At 46.0% G+C, this 22,746-nt stretch overlaps 1 protein-coding gene across 1 annotated transcript in view; it reads right to left on the minus strand.

Annotated features, from left to right (window-relative positions):
- Positions 1-22,746, minus strand: part of LOC125044494 (microtubule-actin cross-linking factor 1-like) — a 206,894-nt gene that overhangs the window by 74,553 nt on the left and 109,595 nt on the right. Inside the window, 21 exon segments of the mRNA XM_047641184.1 lie at positions 4,042-4,260; positions 4,693-4,776; positions 5,246-5,405; positions 5,552-5,712; positions 5,824-5,992; positions 6,137-6,261; positions 7,104-7,285; positions 9,468-9,636; positions 9,785-10,054; positions 10,249-10,477; positions 10,608-10,849; positions 10,989-11,228; positions 11,549-11,677; positions 11,808-12,012; positions 12,190-12,447; positions 12,567-12,776; positions 12,921-13,063; positions 13,195-13,298; positions 17,569-17,684; positions 19,880-19,957; positions 21,613-21,776. Of these exon segments, the coding sequence (XP_047497140.1) occupies positions 4,042-4,260; positions 4,693-4,776; positions 5,246-5,405; positions 5,552-5,712; positions 5,824-5,992; positions 6,137-6,261; positions 7,104-7,285; positions 9,468-9,636; positions 9,785-10,054; positions 10,249-10,477; positions 10,608-10,849; positions 10,989-11,228; positions 11,549-11,677; positions 11,808-12,012; positions 12,190-12,447; positions 12,567-12,776; positions 12,921-13,063; positions 13,195-13,298; positions 17,569-17,684; positions 19,880-19,957; positions 21,613-21,776 (3,657 nt within the window).

Raw genomic sequence — 22,746 nt, forward strand, 5'->3', positions numbered from 1 at the left:
CGACTTCGACAGAGGGGGATTTGATCCACTAGGTTTTGAAGAACTCGAGTTTGCTGTTGTGGGTTTGGTCCAGTTGGAACCTGAAGTGCTTGGCCTTGAAAAACTTGTCCTTGGCACACTGCGAGAGGTACTAGTACTTATGTCACTGGTTCTTATTGAATTAGAAGGCAACCTTGAATTTTGACTCGCTTCTCTCAGACTGGATGTTTTCCCTCTTTCAGAGCCAAAGATTCGAGAATTTACGGTCGACCTCGTCCCTCCATGGGAAGGAGGTTCGTCGGTCCTACTCGATCGAATCACTCCGGACCCCATGTTAGCAACAGACAAGCTGCGCCTGTCGCCGCTCCGAACCCCACTGCTTGAACTCTGAGTGGTCGAGCGCGAGGTCACCGAATTTCGGATATCAGAGGACATCGCCGAGCGTGAGGTGAAGGAACTCGAGTAAGATGAACTAGACATACTCGATCGAGAAATACTCGTTGTCGTCACACTCGAGCTAAAATTGTTGCTCGAGCAAGTGCTCATGCTGCCGCCTGTGTTCGATATGCTGGCGCTCCACCCTCCCCGCAGGCTCCCACCGCCCCAGCCTTCCATGCTTGCTTATTTCTGCAAACCTCACTTTACAATGATGTTCATCAGGTGTGAAATCATGAGTAATGAAATCCCGTATCTTCACTCCTCCTACACTCTTGCTTTATCACTTTCCACTCTCCCTACATGTTTCTACACCTCCCCATGACCAGTAACGCGGCCTACAAACACAAGCCAAGCTCTTCCACCATTTTCACTTTCATTTTCGTCAGTGCGAATCCATTTTCAGAGACTTGGGATGGGTCTTCCATAGCCAATCACAGCTTAGGCTATTTCTACACGCCAGGGCAGCTGTATCTCCCGCACGACTCCTTTCGCACGCCGGGAGGGGGGCACTGGGCACTGGTTGGACGGCGAGCACCGATGCCCCAGACCCGGGCCTCTTCCAGCTCCGCCCATTCCCCGCCTACTCATTCGCCTCACTCCAAATCTCCAGGGTTCTATCTGCACAGTATATTCTTATTCTTATGTGGGGTCTAACCAGATGTATAAGCGTATTATAAAGCTAAATAATATAACATTGTGAGATGACGAGGCTGCTTATCCACAACGTTCCAGAAGGGAGAGGAGGCATGTCAGTCTAGTCCCCGCCTACACACGCGTGACGTCACACTTTTCTGATAAAACAACCCTCAGGTGTAGCCGTCTAACAAGGAAGCAGGACGGTGCATTCTTCGGTATTTCTCACCCATTAAAGTGACGGATCTATCGACCTTTTCCGACATATACGACATCTATCTATTTTAGCCTCCCATTACGAAAGCCATCCTCTACAGCATGAAGCTAATTATCAACAATAGCAAACGAATCCCATGAGCTGATGAGGTGCGGGCGTGGACTAGCGAGTCCTCGTCTCCGCCCACCCGCTCCGGCACACTAAGACCTCGCCCCTTGTCCCGCCCACACACAACATTCCCGCCGATACCACCCAACACAGGCTTCCGTCATCTCACACTCCATCATCATACATTAGGCTCCGTCACCTTGCTTAGTCGTGGGCATCGCGTGAATAATACTAACCACACGGCTTTTTCCCGCTCACAAACACGTTTTTCGGAGTACGAAAATAAAAGTGAAATGACGCCAGCGCTCGACAAAGACTATCGCCACCGAGATCGAAGAGGAAATGAGTAACATACTGCCCACTCCTACCGGGTGTCCCTCTTATCCTGACCTCGCCACCTCCCGCCTACGCCCTCGCCGCCCACACACCTGTCTGTTTCTTAAAACCTCGTCTATAATGCGATTTACAAGTAAAAAGAGCCCTTCTTCGTCTCTGGCGAAGGTATGTGTGAGGAAATGTGCTTCTAGCTAGCGTATGTATCAATATTTCTTCCTCGGTCGAGCTGTGGAGGTGAAGTAGGTAAGGCTAGTGTTGGCTCAGTCCATATAAGGGAGGCGGTGGGCTCCATTCCAGATCACTCCGCCCAGAACCCTCCTCCCTCCCTCTCTCCCTTGCCCCTCCCCCTCCCTCGATCCTTCGTCCCTCCCCCCTCCCTCTTGCCCCTCCCTTAACCGTCGTCATGATATTCAGCACCGCATTCAGCTCCCCACGAAGCTCACTCTCTTTTCAGTCGCCGCCGTCACAAGCCGTGTCATTTATTTATTTTCCCATAAATTTTGGGAATCCTATAAATCGACACCTCTTTCCTAAACACTAAGCAAACAATTTTCTGCTTTCCCCTTTCCCGGATTCAACAATATCGATCTCACGACAGCAAGCCCCGAGCCCTTGGCAAAAATCCCACTTTGTTATTCGTAAAGCGCCCCGGGTCGTCGCAATGCAAATTCCCCCTACATTATCTATTCTAACGCGATTCAGTGGGTGAGCAACATCCACATATGGAGCGGCATGAACTCGCTCCCTTGCCCCTTGGGTGGCGGTCCTCATTAACACTCGCCGCCCGTCTGCTGCCGTCTCCGTGCCCATGGCTGATATGCTTGTGTGTCTATCATGTCTATTGCTTAGTTGTCCTATGTGCATTACCCCTCCCCCCTTGTTTGCTTGCAAGTGCATTACTGCCTCCCCCCCCCCCCCCCACCCCTCTGCTTGCATGTGTATTCCCGCCGCCGCCTCTACTGCATACATGTACAGCAGTGCCTTCCCTCCCTTTAGTTTATTTGTTTACTGCCGCTTCCGCCATTCCCTTCAGTCTGTTTGCCTGTTTATCGATCACCGTCCTTTGCTATCTTCATCTTCCTTTCCTCCTCTGTCTCTTCTCTCTGGTTTGCTGTCTTATCTATGATTGCGCATGCCCTTGGCCTGGCAGCTCACATGACGGCGATCTTATCTTCAGTCGACATCAACACTTGCAATTAAGCCCCGAGGCGATCCTCTGATTTCACCTTCCAAGACACCCGAGTCGCCACTGGAGACTGTTCGGAGCAGCTGACATGCAGTCAATGAAATGCATACCGTAACTTGCCAGGTTTCCTCACCGCTGGTTATGCAAGTCATGCTTTCCTCCCTCCCCCGCTACCCCTTCCTCCACGGGGTGTGTGGCGGGCTTTGCTTATATTTCTTAACCTTGCAATGCACTCCCGCTTTGGACCGATGCCAATTATTCAGCTGAATTGTCAACAGCTAATCGTCCACAAACAATGGTCACAATCATTTTCTTTATAAACAGCGCCATCTGTCATTCATCAGCGTAAACAAGATAAACCAATAACTGGCGCCAACAATTATCTTTTCCGTAAATGAGGTTCGCATCCTGTCACTAAAAACACGGTTTCTTGAAAAAAAACCGTTTCATTATTTCACAGCGACAGCCATCTAGCTTAAACATGTGTCTCTTCATCAATCATAAACTTGAAATGTAACGTCGTAAGGGTCGAGAAAATTATAAAACCAACTAAATAAATGCACATTTATAATTAAAAAATCAGCCAACTTAACCTCAATCACCTTCAGCGAATCAGAACCCAATCAATCATGCATTTACGTGAGATTCGTATGTGTATGTTAATGTTCAGAGTTAATGACCATATTTGAACACCCGGTCCAAACACGTAAATATAGCCATGTCAGAAGATTTATGTTTATACCATATAAACAACATGCTTATTCCCCATTTTCTTGTAGTGGTGACAATGCATCCCTTTCACTGATATTGTTAATATATAAACTGTGCGTGTTACGTCATTGTGTTTAGTTATGTGTATCCATATGTTTATATGTAAATATACAAATACAATTATAGATGTGACACGTATATATGTATATACGTATACATATAAATGTATACCTATATACATACAGATAGACACTCACTCAATGTGTTTGCTGTGCATTTCACAAGCAATAACACGGAACTATAATAATAATCTATAAAACTTTGCAGTGCAGCTTTCAGTTAAAAAACCCATCATGTGGATTCATCGAGTTGCAACCAATAGTGAGTGTCAAGTGTCGCTGCGGAGGACAGAAACCGGGCTGCGTGTACTTACGTTGAATTTCTTCTCGTGTCGGAACCGATTGTAAATCTTGGCGATTCGGTCGTAAGTTTCGTCGGCGATGAACTGGTACTGGGCGTTGAGCTTGTCCAGCTGCTGAGCCACATTCTCTTCCCCACTCTGGATGCGAGGCCTCTTCCTTAGGCTCGCGTCCAGACTAGGGTGTACCTCTTCTAGACTTGCCTTGTACTGGGACAGGCGCAAGTCATAGATCTACAGAGGGTGTTGTAAATTAGTGGAGGTTAGTACTTGTTATTATTATTTTGGGTTACGAAGCATGTTCTTTTTTCTTATTTTGGTTGCTGTGAACAGAATTAGCGATAGAGAGAGAGACAAAGCCACCGAAAGCAAGTTATAATAACTAAACCAACATTACTCTGATTACATTATATTTACATGCCAATTTATTATTCTCAGTTATCCTGTAACAAGGAATGCATGCTTTGAGTAATGAAATTGAAATTTTAATAGAATGTACATGGGAGATATCTGAAAAAGTCATCACCTGGAAAAAACCTGCAATGAACTCGAAAATCAAAAAATCGTTTAATCGGATTCAGGTGACGCAAAAATAGTGACCGGATACTGTGATATTTTTGGGGTGCTAAAAATGTACGTGTGTGCCTGTGCTTATGTGAAACATACCTTGGCTTCCCGTATGAATCGGCCGCCAAGGGTATTTACATGTTCTATGCTTGTTTTCTTCGCTATAATTTTCATGTACATGCTCTGTAAAGAGAAGGTATTAGCATTAATACCCTGGAAAGTAAGACAGATGGTAAATCCTGGAAAAGATGAAGATAAATAATGACATTTACACAAACAGTCTCTGTCCTTCTTCATTGTCTTCAGTCGAGACCTGAAAAGTCAAAATTTGGGTCCGGCGATCCTTCGTTTGAGGGGCGCAAGGGCATAAGGATACAGGATTTCGAGGGGTTTTGTGGGGTAGGAGTTTGTGATAGCATTTGGTTACCGAGTTAGTACTGAAAGGAAATACAGTTGTAGAATAAAATGGGAGAGTTGAAAATGTATATTTTCTATATTTTGGGGGGATGTGATAGGATATTTTTTTTGAAAAGAATCCCACGAGTTAAAAAAGAGCAGAACCGTATCTTTGTGAGAGCAAGGGATTTGCAAGAGAGAGAATATTGACAGAAGGAACATAGATAATTTTGCTGTGTGGAGGGCTTGGGCTTACCCTCAACCTCTCTAGTTCTAGCTCGGCCTCAGAAGGTCCGAGGTCTTCAATCTTCTGGTTGCGGAGGCCAGTCTCGAAGTCGCTGAGGTCCACCTTCTCCACATCATGACCATTGCGGTACTTGGTGAGAAGTTCGCATGCAGCTTCACAACTTCGCAACCTGAGCGAATGAAGCAGAGCATTTCAAAACAGACCCACTTTATATACGTTAATATGGTTTCTATATAGCAGGAAGTACCGCTTATTCCATGCCAACATAATGTGTTGGGTGTAAAAAGAAATCCTGAGAAACCCGAGAATAATAACCTTTCAATAATTTGCGAGCAGATATTCTCCCAGCGCATGCGCAGCTTTCTCACGTCCTCTTCTAATCGGTCCACGTCCGGGTGGATCTTCTGACTCGGTCTTGACTTTACTACGAGTGTGCGAACATTGCGACATTCCTCCAGGAGGCGATCGATCAACACCTGGGGGAGAAATTTTAATTGGGGGCTATTTCCTTTTGTTCACACCGAAGGACTGTTTCTGAACTTTCTAAAATATAAAAAAAAAAAGACCTGTACAACTGCAGTACATACCTGGTGATCTTGGACAATCTGCTGGATGTCGAGGAGTTCCTGGTGAACTCGCTCCAAGTCATCGAGTTCGTCGGGTAGGTCCTGGTGCTCAGCGAGCTTCAGCTCAACCTCGGACACGACTTGGGTTCCCTCCTCAATGCCAGTCACAACCATCTCGACACACTTCATTCTATAAAGTAAATAAAAAAAACAAGTGTCCTTATTCCCACGGCAAAATATTCGAAGGCGCTTTCTGACATCGACCCGTGAAAACTGCATCCCGAAGCTAAATTTCGGTTCAAACCAAGCGTAACACTCCATAAAGCTGACATACCGTTCGATGTAGACATGCGAGAGGGCCCAGATGCGATCCCATTGTTGTGTAATGGACTCAACCTGGCGTTGTACGGCAGGCGTTCGGCGGGTCAAGTTCTGGTAGTTCTTCTGGATGCTTTCAACCTGCGGCGGGGAGAGTAAATGTCCATCAGTAAAATAAATAAAAACAACTCAATTGCCCATGCAATCAATCAATAAATATTTCTATCTTTCCACTTCTCCCTCCATTTATACAAATACCTTTACCTATCTACTTCTCTTTCCATCTGTATATATTTTCTCTGGATCTGTATATATTGTCTCTTTCCATCTATCTATCTACCGATCTATCTACCTACCAACTACCTACCTCTCTCACTCTCTCTCTCTATCCATCAGTCTATCCATCTATCCATCAGTCTATCCATCTATCCACCAGTCTATCCATCTATCCACCAGTCTATCCATCTATCCACCAGTCTATCCATCTATCCACCAGTCTATCCATCTATCCACCAGTCTATCCATCTATCCACCAGTCTATCAATCTATCCACCAGTCTATCCATCTATCCACCAGTCTATCCATCTATCCACCAGTCTATCCATCTATCCACCAGTCTATCCATCTATCCATCAGTCTATCCATCTATCCATCAGTCTATCCATCTATCCATCAGTCTATCCATCTATCCATCAGACTATCCATTTATTCACCAGTCTATTCATCTTTTCACCAGTCTATCCATCTATCCATCAGTCTATCCATCTATCCATCAGACTATCCATATATTCATCAGTCTATCCATCTATCCATCAGTCTATCCATCTATCCATCAGACTATCCATCTATCCATCAGTCTATCCATCTATCTCTCTACATATCTCTATTCTCTCTCTCCATTCATCTCTCTCTCCATTCATCTCTCTTCTCCCTCTCCCTCTCCCTCTCCCTACTGAGCCGCACAGCACCGCCGGCGTCCTCACCTCCAGCTCGTGCGAGGAGAGGTCGTTCTCGAACTGCTTGTGCTCGATGACCAGCTGCTCGAGGAGGTCCAGGTCCCGAGGGATGGCAGCAAGGCACCGTTGGATGAGCGTCTTCTCCATCATGTCGAGGTACTCCTTCAGGCTGCTGCATTGGTCGGACAACACTGCCCCTGGCTTGGGCTCTGGAGAGGCATGAAAGGGATTTGCGAATCAATTGCAAGGTTAAGTAATGTAATGTGTGTGGGAATGTACTGTACGCGGGGGAGGTTCACTAGAAGGAGGTAATAATATACACACAAAATATTTCGCTATAATCTTCTACAAAGTGTTTAATTTTTTTTTTTCATCTTAAGATTTATAATTAAAGAAACATCGCAACTGTAATCAATCTTGTCCATGAGGCAAATCCAGTCTACATTATATAAAGTAATAAAAAAGAACAGATAATTGTACAAAAAAATTCTTACTGAACTCTGCTATCAAATATATGAATTACTTAAAAATGAATGGATCTGTATCTGGTCTACTCAGCCCCTTAAAAATATATTTCAAACACGTTACAAAAGCACCTAAACTCGAAGAAAATATATTTACGCAAAGTTAGACTACCGTGAACATACAAGCTAAGGTTAAGCAATGCAGTCCTAGGTAGTCTGGTTCAAGTTTTCTATTTTTTGACGAGGGAGGGGATACTATTTCAAACGTGACTCACGCAAGGCGTATACTTCGTTTTATCGTCACTTCATCGTTTAGGCTTCATCTTAAGGCTCTATCTACACTATTAGACATGAAGGAAAGTGTGACGGGAGAGAATTCCACGATGTGCACTGCTCGAGGTAAATTCAACGCCTGAGACAGACATCACAGTCTAAAGTTACGACAGTCGGCTCAAGTGGTTTTATTCCAGGCGCTCCAATGACATTTACTCGGCCACAGCTCAGCGTCTCAGTGTCTAAGCTGCAATCAAATTCATCGTGAACAGCAATAACATGCACACTGCTTCTTCAATAAGTATATTATTGAAATCGTAAAATAAAACATATCTATGTTTACAACTTGATAAACCCATGACGCTATAGACTACGTTACATTGATATCTATCGAGGAGAAATATTGGTTGACTTCTCATGCATACATTCTTATTATTAGTGTTGATACTTAACTGTTCCTTTACTTTACAAAAAATCCTTGATCAGTTTGCATGACAAGTCTTGAACTACGTAGGTGTGGCCAGACAGCGGAAAGAAATCACGTTGCATATGCACAAACGCAAAACATTTTACCTTCTCTAGACACATCCGCTTCGTGGAAAGACGAAGAAAATCCACTTTCATTTAAATTTCCTGTTTCGTCCAGATTTTCTGAGGTTTCGAAGAAAGGCTCGTCGTTTGCACTGCCTTTCTTGTCATCGTGGCAACTGCATTTGCACTGTGCATTCTCACACACTTTAGAATTTTCCGCTAAAACGACTTTGTGGAGGAACAACACGGTTCCCTCGAGGTATCCTTCGGTATCCTCGGCTGCTTTCTTTAATCTACATTTAAAAATCTTCCCTTGAGTGTCCCAGATCTGCCCCAACACAGACATATACCCGTACGGCGGAATCATTGTGGACTTTTCACAACCGAAAATATCACAGCAACGTAAAGACAAAACACACACAAGGCTTCTTTTTGGCACACACTATGGTTTCAACAAAGACTGCTATTCACGTCGCTAAATATCACAAACGGTGTTTAGAGAATGCAGTGGAAGCACCAAGGAGGAGCGAATGACTGACAACATGACTGGAGGGAAGCAGCCATGTTGGAAAACTCTAGACGACGTCCACCAGTGCTGCCCTCTCTCGCACTCTCGCACTCTCTCCCTCTCCCTCCCTCTCCCTCCCTCTCGCTTGCTCTCCCTTCTAGTTCCCGTTTTCTCTCGGAAATCAATCCAGACTGCAGTCCCCGCCTGAGTCATCCTACAGCTGCATTATTTCAACCAGGACAACAACATCCTTGGGACGGTATGAGGAAACTTAACCGTGGAGGCAGTATGGATGAGCGTACAAATGTACTAAAGGTACACATTTCCTTTACTGACTCCAAAATGACTTCCACTGCTTGCCAATTTCCGGGTGTTCTTGACACCCTGCATATGGATTATCTAGCGAAACACTAAAAAAAAAATCTAACTAACCGTGATTTTACCGTTTAAAAATACACATTTTTCTCTCTCGTACGGAAACAAAGCAAAGTACAGTCAACATTTAAAGGGGGCATTATGATATTTCTAAAGGACATATTACTCTATCATAATCTCCCAGCATGGAGCGACGACACTATACATTATATCATATATATTTGAAAGGTTAACACTCACCGGCTGCACGACGCTCAAATTCATCGAAGAGTCTGTTGACTTCATCGATCTCTCGCTTCAGTCGTCTCAGCTGGGGATCGTTCGGGTCTCCTTCTTGGATCAATTTCTCAGCGTCTTCGTTCAGCGCCTTACGGATGGCATTGCGCTGCTCTGCTCCCATCGCAATGAACTGTGGAAAAGAGGTCAAGCCAAAGATGTTATTACAAAGTACCCTGTTATAGTACCCTATTATAGTTTTGATGGCAATTACACACCTCAGATAATTTGTCAGGGAGTTTGTGAAAAAAAAAAAAACATAGTTCTCGCAAGAAGTATACCTGAGCAAGATCCCAGCTCTTCACAACCTTGATGGTAGCAAAGATCATGTTCTGACGCATGCGCAACTGTTTCTTCTGCCAGAGGGCGATGCACCTCTCGTACTGGCGCTTGAGCTTTTCGGCGGCGTCGATGGCCTCCTGGTTGGGCGGCGGGATGGTGAAGATGACGCCTGGCACCATGCCCTTGCTGCCCGAGCTTGTCACTACGCTCCACTTGGCTCTGTTGCTGTTGTCATGCACAGTGCAACGCTCGCCCTTGTTGATGCTCATCTGAGAGGAATAAACGAGCGCTTGTTGACTTAAAGTGTTACGAGAGTGTGGGATAAATGGTGTGTCAAGTGTTAGTTTTTCCTCATGACTCATGTTTCGGAGTTTTAGTAGGCGGATAACCAAGTTCATTCTAAATACTTGTTTCGAATCTTCCATTCTTGGTTGACGAAGGATCATTAAAACAATATACTTACATCCATCTTTTTGTAGTTGCAAATTGCAGTGACGGACGTAGGCTGTCTCAGTGTCTGTCTGCGTTGCTTGAGAGGGACAACGGACTTGGCCCTGTTGATCAGTTCATCCACGGTCGAGTTGAACTGTGACAATTCTTCCCGGATGTCTTGCATCTCGCGCAGGAGCTGTTCGCCATCATCCAGACCGAAGTCCGTCGTCGAATATGTGGTGTTCAGCTTTTCGTCTTGTCTGCAAGGTAATTTAGAAATATATATATATACCTAGTAAATAAATTCACTTGTTTTCTTTCTTTTTTGACAAATACTGATATCCCTTTAACAGAAATACACAGCAAAACCATGGTGAAACAGAAACTCACGCCATGATCCACTGTTCGGCGTTTGCGATGTCAGTGAAGAAGGTGTGGTAATGGGAGGCGTGCTGGAGGTGCGTCTCGAGGCACAGGGTCAGCTCCAGGAGCCACTGCCACTGCGTCTGCATGGCCGCCAGGTACGCCTCCACGGTCTTGCTGGCAGGATGGTGTCCAATGACCAAGCTGTTGCCACGGTCTTGTACGGCGCTAAACTGCACCTCTCTCTTTTCGAGTTCGCTCATGAGCTTCTGCGAGTGTTATAAAAATGAGTTATTAGAAATGTCAGTGTAAATATTCATCATAACATCAATCATTTTTGTTGTTTAGAAATACTGTAAATGTATAGGTGATCTTTATTCTTCCACGTGAACAGAAGGAATATCTTACCTCATAGTATCGTTCTACGTCATTGATGTTCAAGCTCTTGTTAGCCCAGTCTCTGTTCAGCTCTTGTTCCTCGCGTTCGTTGAGCCAAATGAGCTCCTGTGTTGCAGCTTGCAGGAAATCCAGGAGGCTGTGCAAGTCTGACACACGTTTGTTGCTCAGAGAGAGAAGCTCTGCATAGATCTTACGCAGCTGAGACAACAGGTTGATGTACACCTGCTGTTCCTCGCCGCTGAAGTTACTCTGCGAGAACAAAACAAATTACATATTCTCACATGTCCTAATTCAAAAGGTTAATCAAAACCATTCATATGAATGCCTAGTAAATACAACAAAACAATTCAAAACTCGTGAATTCACAAAAAAAATACAATTAACTATGTAACAAATAACCATAACCAACGAACGCACAGAGATTTCAACGAAACGAAAGTAACAATCAATACACAGTACAGCGGGGAGGGGGAAGCGGTACTTCCTCCTCCCTCCCTCCCTCCCTCCCTCCCTCCCCTCCCTCCCCTCCCACCTCTCCCCTCGACAGCCTCCGAGTCGCCCCTTATTACCTCCTCGGCTGCACACTTGTCGACATTAGTGTGGAACTGATGGATGATCTTGTGCTCTTTCTGGTGGCTGTCGTACTCCTTCTCCACAGCTGCCAGGTCATTGCCGTATTCGCTGTCGTTCAACTTTTTCTGCGGGGGAAGAGTGATAAATCTTGAGTCCCTTTACTACATTCCATGTATTTCAACGTGTTTGTTTTACGTGATTATCGCTCTTACTATCACCGTAGATCAAGAGCATAAATAAAACACTAGTACTTACAAGTTTGTCTTTGCACCAGTTGATACACTCCTGGAGGAACCGGAAGTGTTCGTTCGTATCGACAAGTCGGGATTCGGAAACAACTATTCTCTTGGTGGTGGTGTAGGATTCTTGTTGGGTAAACGATCTATTGTTAAGAACTATAAGCAGGCGGTTCTCGAATAGGGTCCTCACACTTACGTATCGTTCTTCTAGTTTCACAACCCTATGGGGAAAAAAATGAGATTAAAATATATATACAGGTGCCAGGATGTATCAAATATATAAACACAACTTCATGATTGTCACAGTTAGCTTTACGGAATCTTCAACAAAAAATAGACAATTTTCTCCGGCGTTGGAATTGCCTCTCGGCCGTCGCGACCTCCCTGAGCGCACGCACCTCTTGTGAAGCGTGGGGGCCTCGTGGTATTTCCCGTCGCGGAGGACCTTGACGTCGGAGTGCAGGGTCTTGATCGTATCCTCGCACTGAGCCAACTCTCCGTCCAAGGCATCACAGTTTCGTTTGGCATCCATAGGGTGGAGTCGCTCCACTCTTCTCGCCTCGTCCTCGATGCGGATCTCGACCTCCTCCAGAGTGATCTCGGTCTGCTTGATCTCGCGGTGGACCTTCTCCGCCAGTCGCTGGAGTCTGTCGGCACTGGGTAAACAATATGAAAATAAGAGTAAGCCGAGTAAAGAGGAATTTTAATTATCTACATAATAGTCCTCCATAATTTTAAACATTAAACTGAACAGTTCCTTTAATCAGCTGCTTACCCGGACAAGGAATCGTGTAAGGCATCGTCTCTCTCCTGGAAGAGCGACATGAGCTTGTTCCACTCAGCGTCGACGTTGTTGTAGTGGAGTTCAGGAGCCAGTTCGTCCTCCAGAAAGCCCGTGCCGTCAAGGAGCTTCTGGATCTCTCGGTACAAACGCTGACAGTTGTTTTTGTCACGCAGTCGAGGAGGAACTTCTTCTTGTCGGAATCTAGAAGTAGAGAAACATACACCACATGAAGATGATGAAAATAATAATAATAATAATAATAATAATAATAATAATAATAATAATAATAATAACAACAGCAATAATCATTTCAGTAACAATAATAAAACGGCTCGTTTTCCCGACCTGGTGCTCTCTTGGGCCATTCTCTTGAGTTCGATGGTGTTTGAGGGGAAGTGGCGGTCCCTCATGATGGAGATGTGTTCGCGGATCCAGTGAAGTAGTGTGGTGGCCATTTCTCGGTACTCTTCTAGCTTGCGTTGCGCCTCCTGTTGCCAAATAAGTAAACGTGTTTAAATCTCGTACATGTACAGAATTCACAACTACAAATTATAGCTTTACTATATCATAACTCATTTTTTTTCCTCATATACAGAAAAACTGAGATAGCAGTACTTACAATGTTGAACAAGGGATGAATAGAGGGTGGCTCTGGGAAGATCTCATAGAGCTGCGACACGTACGTAATCAACGACTTCTCGTCTGGTTCCGGGGTATCAACATCTGTAGGGGTTTAGAGTAACATCAGTAACGGCGTTCGTGTTATCATTCAGATTTTATAACCGAGTACTGTTTTCTACAAACATATGTCGTAAAAGAAAAACTAAAAGAAGAATTACACAGAGTCATAACTTCCTAAATCACCATGAATACTTCTTTTAAACAAAAAATAAACCCCAAAACCACGTCAACCCTAAAACCAACCACACTTTCAACCCACGCCCAATCCCGCACGGAATACCAAGCGAAGAGCGCGTCTGCCATGACCCGAGGGAACGTTTGTAGCGGCCCCTCCCTTACGGTGAGTCACTGCGAGGCGGCGGCGCGTGTGCGGTCCTCGCCTCCCTCCGTGCCCGATGCTTATCTCGGCCCCATCCTCACCCTTTCTTCTACCTCGCCCGCCGTGTTCTCACCTCTTCCTCCTCGCCCAGCCTTATCACCCTCTGGTGTATCCTTTCTTCACTTTCGTAAACAGGTGCCTTATCTTCATCCTAACCGCCCCCTGCTCGTCTTTTAAGTTTGATATGAAAGTTCTGGTCGGCTGCTAACATTTTTTACCTGCGCTACTCCCGTATCGCCCCTCTCGGTCCAAGCCAGCGCATGACAGCCAAGGTCACGTGGGACAAGAGCCTTGGCAACACCAGCCGGCCAGTACTGATCATTACATATTTGTCTCGCATCCATATATGAATGCCAACGCGAGCTTTACATTCGCAGCCCAGCGTCGCTATAATGTCACATAAACAGACTGGTTTTGCAAACGCGACAGACCTCTCCGAGCCATGGCGAGAGCTTCCAGTAATAGCACTGACGAGCGAATTTCCCTTGCATGTCACTGACAATCGAATCTATTAGGCTACTGAATTTTGATTATACCCTCATCCTGAATATAGAAATCATTATTTTTTCTTCAAAAAGCATATCCACAAGAAGCAAACTGAGCCCTGACCCATCACCTTCACACCCCGTTCCCCCTTACACAGCCGAAGCTCCAGGCCTCCCGTCGCACACAAACCCGAAAGCCTCCGAAAGTACTTAAAAGGGAAGCCCCGATCCCCAGGACTCATAAACACAGCGTCCCACCGGATAATTTACTACCTGTACATCCCACTCTCATCGCGCATCAACGGCGTGTGTCCTTTTTCGGCCATCGGGCATAAAATAACTTGTCGTGGCCCCTCCCCCTTCCCCTTCCCCTTCCCCCTTCCCCTTCCCCCTCCCCCTCCCACCCTCCCGGTTTCCCCTTCCTCCCCCCGCCCGATCTCGCACTCTCGGTTAGCTTGTCCGCCGCTCATACAATATCTTAATTTCACTTGGACTTTAAAATTCTCCTGAAATGGACATTGCCTAACTCGTCCCTTGAGCCTTCAAGTTAAATATATAATCCCCATTTCTTTGTAGTGAGTGAGTGAGTGAGTGAGTGAGTGAGTGAGTGAGTGAGTGAGTGAGTGAGTGAGTGAGTGAGTGAGTGTGCACGTGAGTGCGTGCGTGTGTGAGTGTGTGTGCGTGTGAGAGAGAGAGAGAGAGAGAGAGAGAGAGAGAGAGAGAGAGAGAGAGAGAGAGAGAGAGAGAGAGAGAGAGAGGGTGTGTGGGGTGAGGGGTGTGTGGGGTGAGGAGTGTGTGGGGTGAGGGGTGTGTGGGGGTGAGGGGTGTGTGGGGGGAGGGGTGTGTGGGAGGGAGGGGTGTGTGGGGGGTGAAGGGTGTGTGGGGGGAGGGGTGTGTGGGGGAGGGGTGTGTGGGGGGAGGGGTGTGTGTGGGGGAGGGGTGTGTGGGGAGGGAGGGGTGTGTGGGGGGTGAAGGGGTGTGTGGGGGGAGGGGTGTGTGGGGGGTAGGGGTGTGTGGGGGGAGGGGTGTGTGGGGAGGGAGGGGTGTGTGGGGAGGGAGGGGTGTGTGGGGGGGAGGGGTGTGTGGGGGGGAGGGGTGTGTGGGGAGGGAGGGGTGTGTGGGGGGTGAAGGGTGTGTGGGGGGAGGGGTGTGTAGTGGGAGGGTTGTGTGGAGGGGGTAGGTGATTGTGGGTGCGTGCGTGCGTATGTATGTGTATTCGCAATGCGCCATTCATATCCTTATACTCGTTTCTCCTTCCTCCGTAACCCTCGCCCCCCCCCCCCCCCCGCCTATTTCAATCGGTGAACTTGTGAGCCTGCGCTCGAACCAACCCGCAAAAAGCTTGTATTAGGAAGGACCTGATTTATGACTCATCCTCGAGACATTAAGTACACAATATTTCCCCTCGTACCCCCATTATATACCAACACACGATAAGCATAAAGCTGCGTTTATTTTCCTATAATGCCAATCAGTGCAATGCGAATGGCTAATAAAATATGATTAGTCACTGAAATAAAAATCAAAACCTAATCCTCCCTTTATAAACGACTACCCCCTACATCAACACGCCACAGCTGACAGCGTAAACAAACAGGTCACATCTCACGCGGCGGCGCCTCCGTTCCCAACGCCGCCCGCGTGCATACTCGGGGGTAAACGGCCTGCACAAACAAGCAAATCCCAGCTATCCCTAAACGTATCACGCCCACGCCCAAAATGCGGTGCAAAAACTGGCTCTGGGTCACCAGGTCCTCGGCCTAACCGCCTAAATAAGGATAAAAGTGAAAGTCACCCATCGTGTATAGCGAGTGTTTGTGGGGGAAGGGGGGGGGGGTCACACTGGCGACACGGCCCCCTCAGGTGACAATAAATCAATATGTCTCTTTAACAAAAGTGTATTTCAAAACATTTTTGTCGGTGGAGTCGTATGGGTATATATAAACAGGTCGTTATATGGTTCGCTGCGGTCAATCTACCCTTTTAAACGACGTGTAGAGTGTCAGTGTTGAACAGGTGTGGATTCTATGGCGGCAGTTCAAACAGCGCACATGTTCTCGGCCGGCGATTTCCGATCCCCTTTCAGCTAAGTCATTGTAGACTAATCTAGAGTTAATCGCAGCAGAATAGGCAATGGTTTTACTCACAGAGAAACTCTGCTTGCTTAACCATGGAAGGGTCCATAAAAAACAACTTATTGTTGGCAACTGCTTGAGAGCGACCCTTCTATGGCCGAACAAGTATTTGTAAGATGATTCTACAAGACCTTTCTTTGCATCCCCACCCCCCACCTGGACATCGCCTCCCCCCAACCACATGGCTGCTCCTTTTCGTCTAACGGTCGACAAAGAAGCACGTTCAATAGATGATACCGTGAAAAAAGACATACCAAAAATAATGGTGTACATAGGTAAATTATTAGACTGAGATATTAATAAACATATATAGCCCGAGGTCCCCACGCAATCACTCCGCCCTCTAAATGAACGAGTAACCAAAATTATTAGTCATTACAGCACCCAAGCACATCGCCTTGGCTTAAGGGCGTCGAGAAATCTGCCAATCATCATGACGCAGCCAATCGCGCGGTAAAACAGCTGTTTGTGGAGGAAGGAAAGAAGCAAGGCGATTTTGTCCTTCTTGCCTCTCTTATTCTCGCTCTTCCTCTCGCTCTCTCTCCTCCTCCCTCCCCACTGCCTTGCCTAAAAACTGACACGCCCTCGCTGCTGTAACCCACTGACGTACCCAGGACTCACATCTGATTCCGATCATCGGCTCCGACATCTAGGTGAGAGTCAGCAATGAGAACAGCCTCAGAATAAACTCGATTCTGATGTGCCTCGTTTCATTCCGTAGATAATCATCCGTGTTGACCTTTTATTCTTCGACCCAATGAGACTCGTGACATTCTTTTGATCTGTCGCTGGCCGAATAATTGTGTAGGTGTTGAGGAAAACCCATGTGGGCTGAATTGCACCTCCTTTAGTTTAATTTTGCGTCGGCGTGGGTGTGGGTGTGGTTATTGGATCGGTAGTTTACAGGAGGGCTGGTCACAAGCTGATCTTCGAGCCGAGGCGTCATGGTTATTCTTGGAGGGGCGTAGGCTCTTTGTTCTTATCTGGGTTGGTCAAGCCCTCACCCCCAAACAGACCTCACCTCCCACTGTACCCCATAGCTGATGACGTCACCGCGGTCAATTGGTAAGCTCATAGCATAATTATCGCAAAAAATCCCCACCTACAGTCTACCTTAACCTCAAACCGGCGAGCAAGCCAGTAAGCTGAACCATATACCGTTTAACCCCCCAAAACCTCAGCACCAGACGTCGAACCCCCTTCAGCCAACCACGCCAACCCCCTGACGCCCAGTACAGCCCCCAACTCGCCCCTTCGCCCCCCCCCGTCCCCCAGGCCCACCGCTACCCTCGCAGGCACCTCGAAGAACTCACCTTCAGGGTCGAGAAGTCGTGTGACGCCGTACTCGCGCTCCATGACATGAAAGGCTGTTTCAAGTCGATCTCTGGGAGACCTCTGGCGGAGGGCACGCCAATCAACCAGGTCGGGTCTGTCGGAAGGGAGAGAGAAAAGGGAGATTAGCAAAGGTGGCATTCCGTAATAAAAGATCTCCGATGGGGAAGTCTATCATGAATTCGTTAGTAGAAATACAAATCAATCAAATTAAAAGCTATTTTTAGTCTTCTATTTTTTTCTTTGCGTTTAAAATTTGATGACAAAGACTATACTGACTCAACATGACACAAGCTAAAAAAAAACTCTTTCACATGCTAAGAAAAAATGTTCCACGGATTTTACGTTTCATGGATGAAATCTTATCCATAATGATCTGAAAAAAGGAAAATCAACTGCCTGGAAAATGACGAGGTAAATCAACACAGTTCAGAGGTCAGAAGGAGCAAGACTGGATACAGTGGCGTTAGCTCATGTTTATACAGCACATGCAGGTAGGCATGCAAGGTACCAGACAGGTCTACTTACACATTCAACACACACCTGTAACCAACACACTCCGGGAGAAACAAAACATAATTAAAATATCCACGTATATCGGAAGCCAACTGGAGGATTAATTAAAATGGAGAAAAAAAACGTAAACACAAAGTACGATGAAGGATATTTAAAAAGGGCTATCAGCAATCCTTCTTTCGAAAGATGAATATCAAAATGACACGGCACATTCTGAAGAGTTAAAACAGAATGCAAAAACCTCGCAGACGTGAAGGACGGAGGGAGGGACAGGGCGTTAACAGGGGGGGGGGGAGAGAAGAGACAGGGAGAGGAGAGAGCCAAGGACCCTAAGATGGGGCACCAGTCACCGCACGCCCACACCCGCAACAGCGCACGCCCACACCAGCATTCCTCGTCAGCCTACGCCAACATTCCCTTAGGCGCTCGGCGAACCGCTCTCATTATAAAAAACACACACACACCTTGTTAATCGTTCGCCAGCCAACTGTCATGAATATACTCGCCTTTTTCTCTAAAGCAGACGCAAACTTCCACTATTGTGTCTACATGCACATCAATACATATACCGACACTCAAACATACAATGAAATACGTAATGCATGGACATTAATCTGAGTAAATGAAACAAATACATACAAATAACCATAAACACACACAAACACATGGCATCCTTCTCTGTACGAAACGTTTTTCAATCCTTTCGACTGCTTTCCCACACACAATTCACGAAAATAAAGCGGAATTCCGTGCCAACCCCCATCTATTAACATTTCGGTTGCTCCCAACCTCTGACTGAAGCAATTTCACACAAAAAAAGCGGCTGGAGCTTAGAGTAATAAGGCGTGATCCATTAACAAGCCTTGCCATCACCGCAAACACAACCTGGAAGCCCCTGGAAGCCCCTGGAAGCCCCCGCCACCGCAACCAGTCAGTCGTACCACACACACACATCAGGCAACCGTCTCATGGCATCCTTCCCTGGGTACTAAGCATTCTACGGTCTTACTACGCAGTCTAACAACAAATAGTACTTCCTGTCAATATAATCAAAGACTGAAATGTTTTAATTCACTCACACTCTGCCTAATTTATAACAGCCATTCATTTTAGTCTACAGTTAACATTTTTAATACATGTATTATTCAACTTTTCTTCGATGAAGATTAAAACTACTGTACAGTACAAGGTATTCAGGGCAGGGCATTTCCAATTAGGTTTTACATTACGCTAAACTTACAAACAGGAAGGCAAACTATATAGCCTTGAACTATGCTTATACATTCATTCATTCATTCAATATCTCTCTCTCTCTCTCTCTCTCTCTCTCTCTCTCTCTCTCTCTCTCTCTCTCTCTCTCTCTCTCTCTCTCTCTCTCTCTCTCTCTCTCTCTCTCTCTCCCTCTCTCTCCCTCTCTCTCCCTCAAATTGCCCATTACCAACATCTACTCGAGCACAGCCCCGCCGTTCGAGCTTGTACCAGCGCAATATTTCCCTTCTAAAAGGCAATGGCCCCCAAACTAAAGTGCACAAAAGGACACCATTCCTCACGGCAAGCCTGCACCAGGAACAAGAGTGCACAGATCACCAGGGAAAGGGGAAGGGGAAGGGGAAGGGGAAGGGGAAGGGGAGGGGAGGGTGGAGGAGACCAGGGGGAAACCACGATATAAGTATTGCTGATAGGGTTTCGGGGACCCCCCAAAATATCAGGGAAGGGGAGGTGGTGGGGAGACGGGAGGGAGGGGAGGAAGGGAGGGAGCTCGGGAAGAGGACTTACGGCGCGGGCTCAGGACCCCCTCCGTCAGAACCTTTGGAGGCTTCATTCCTGGAGGCGCTTCTGCTTCGGATGACCTCGCTGGAGGGGAAGAAGACATGGTGACGTCACGAAGGCCAGGTCAAGTCAGATGGTGGGCGTGACCCGCCTGCTTTCGCTAACACTTACATACACTACTGCTATGGCTGGACTAGTTAGTGGGCAAGTGACCAGCTATTAGCTTCGTTTAGTTACTTCAGAGAAAATCATCTGATCATGCACTCCTCTAGCCCTAAATGTGGAAAAAGCTTGAGCCAAAATAATAATAAATAATAATAATTAATGAGCAAGTTAACGTCTAGTTTATATCCTGTTTATTATTTACAGACTTAGTGAAATAAGCAAGCGGGAAGTGTTTAGATAAGACTGAAAATAAGGAATAAGTAAACCAATCGTCAATACCGAAGAAATGTTTTGAGTTACCAGTCATGCAAATCAAGCAAGGAAAGGCCACGGTCTGGAAACGGCCCAGGGAAATTATAACAGCAATAATAATAATAATAATAATAATAATAATAATAATAATAATAATAATAATAATATAATAATAATAATAATAATAATAATAACAATGACACTAACAACAATGATAATAAAAATACTACTGCTACCTTTACTAATAATAAAAACACAAATCAATGACAAGAATTCCTGAAACCAGCGTCCCCAGCACAATACTCCTAAAAGCACTATCATTTACGACACTTGATCTAAGCACAAGAGCAAACAGAGGAACAGTAAAAATAATAATGCGAGAATTGGGAGGGGGGGGGGCTCTTGTGCCTGACGTCATGCATGGGGATAAAAGCTCGTTCCTCTGTTCCCCGTTCGAGATAAAAGCTGACTCTGCAACTATCGTGATCAGGCTGACCTTACCGGACTCCTCAACAACGGGAAAAAATATCTATTGTTCTTGTCCTCTCTTCACTATCCTTCTCTGTCTCTTTCGTTATCCCCCCGTCCCATCCCATCCTTAACAGTTAGACACTTCAAAAATCAAATATCCTAAAATCTTATTCTCGTCAATTCTCTCATCTTTACATCTACCAACTGTTTACAATTATTCTCTCTACTTTACACCCACTGAATCTCCCATTATTCTCCTCGCTTTACGCTAAACAGACCTTCTCACTTCGCTGATGAAATTTACACAAACATCCGTCCTGCTTGAGACGAATCAAAGCAGCGTCCTTACCCCAAGCACTTATCCCCTTATTGCATGCAAATGGAGAACAAAGGGAAAAAACGCCAACAGAGAGTGATATACGACACAATCTTATCTTCAGCCTGAGGAACCATTATGGTCGAAAATCCCTAGACAAAGGACAAGTCTCTGGGACAAGATATTATCATGCAAGAGAGATAGCTTGTGATAAATCAAGTTTGTTAACTTAAAAAAAAAAAGAGAAAAGTGTGTAAATAATGCATTAAATATTGCAGGCAAATCGTGAAAATGTAAATTGCAGTTAATGCTGAAGAAAAAAAAAAACAAGGAAAATAAGTCATGTTATTCGTCCGATGGTAAGGGAAAAGGGGGGGGGGGGGGGCAGGTGAAAGGGGTTAACCAGGGCTAAGCATGGGATTACAACGAAGGAAAAATAATATGAAAAGAAGGGCACGGAGAATAAAAGGAAAAGGGAGATAAAACTGCTTCCAAAACGTCTCTCTCTTTAGGCGAGACGGGACACCAAACTAACCTGTTCCTATGGATGATGGCGACGAAGGCGAGGCCGTCCCTCCAGGAGGTGGTGAAGTTCTTGACGTCGACATTGGGGTACTTGTGGGTCGTGAGGCGCGCCCACCGCAGCAGCGCCTCCTTGGCCGTCAGGTTCTCCTCCTGACCCACCATGATATCCGAGATCTGGAAAGGCGAGGCAAAGGGAAACGTTGTAGTTCACTAGAGAAGACGTTTTTTCTGGTGACGGTGCAATGATGATGTGATGAATCAAAAATGAAAAAAAAAAAAATCGTGATATAGCCTAGGACCTTGCATATGAGAACGGCTTAGAAAGTGAAGTCATATTTTCCTTCTTAAACAAGAAACAATTGTGCTGCAACGGTGCTTTCGCGATGGAGAAGTTGCCATTTTCATGGTCGAAGGCAGATCTCTCCTCTCTCTCGTTCGCAACATTTCCCTTTCTTTTTGGGGTCACGTGACCACGAAGGCCATCCGAAAGTAGCGGTCCTAGAAAGGACAAGTTTTGCAGCCGAGTTGGCATCGTTGAGTCATGCACCGGCCAGGATACTGGGTCAAAGGTCGGCTCCTGACTTGTGACGTCATCGTATATTGACCTGGAGGAGCCTGGAAGTCACGCTTGCTTCTTGCCGCTCCTTCTACGAGATAAATTCACATTCGAATACCACTAAATACGTTTATTTGTCTGTTCGTCTTTATGTGTGTGCAAACGCGTATGTGTGTACGTGAATACATATACATGTAAGCGAATACCAACCGCCCATCCTCAAAAAATAACAACCGGAAAAATCAACATCGTTCGCGCAGCCCGTAAAGATGCAGAACACTGCCCTTGGGCCGACGCGGCAGCCGGAACACGGTAATTTAGTGTCGAACGAGCCGCCATCCCGTCAGGAGCAAACAAAGACGCCCGAGGATGATGTCAGGCGGAGAATACGCTCGCCTCTTCTCACTCAGCCACCGTGTTTCCTGCAGGATCCCTCGCCTCTCCTTCCTAATGGTCCTCATCATCATTTTCATAATCCTTCTCTTCCTTGTCCTTTATCACCCTATCCAACTCCTTTCTCTACATTTATTCCTCACACGTTACCTCCTCTCCCTTCCCTTCCTTCTTTCCCTCTCAATCCATCAATGT

The sequence above is a fragment of the Penaeus chinensis genome, chromosome 35 (genome assembly GCF_019202785.1).
Source record: "Penaeus chinensis breed Huanghai No. 1 chromosome 35, ASM1920278v2, whole genome shotgun sequence".
Lineage (NCBI taxonomy): Eukaryota > Metazoa > Arthropoda > Malacostraca > Decapoda > Penaeidae > Penaeus > Penaeus chinensis.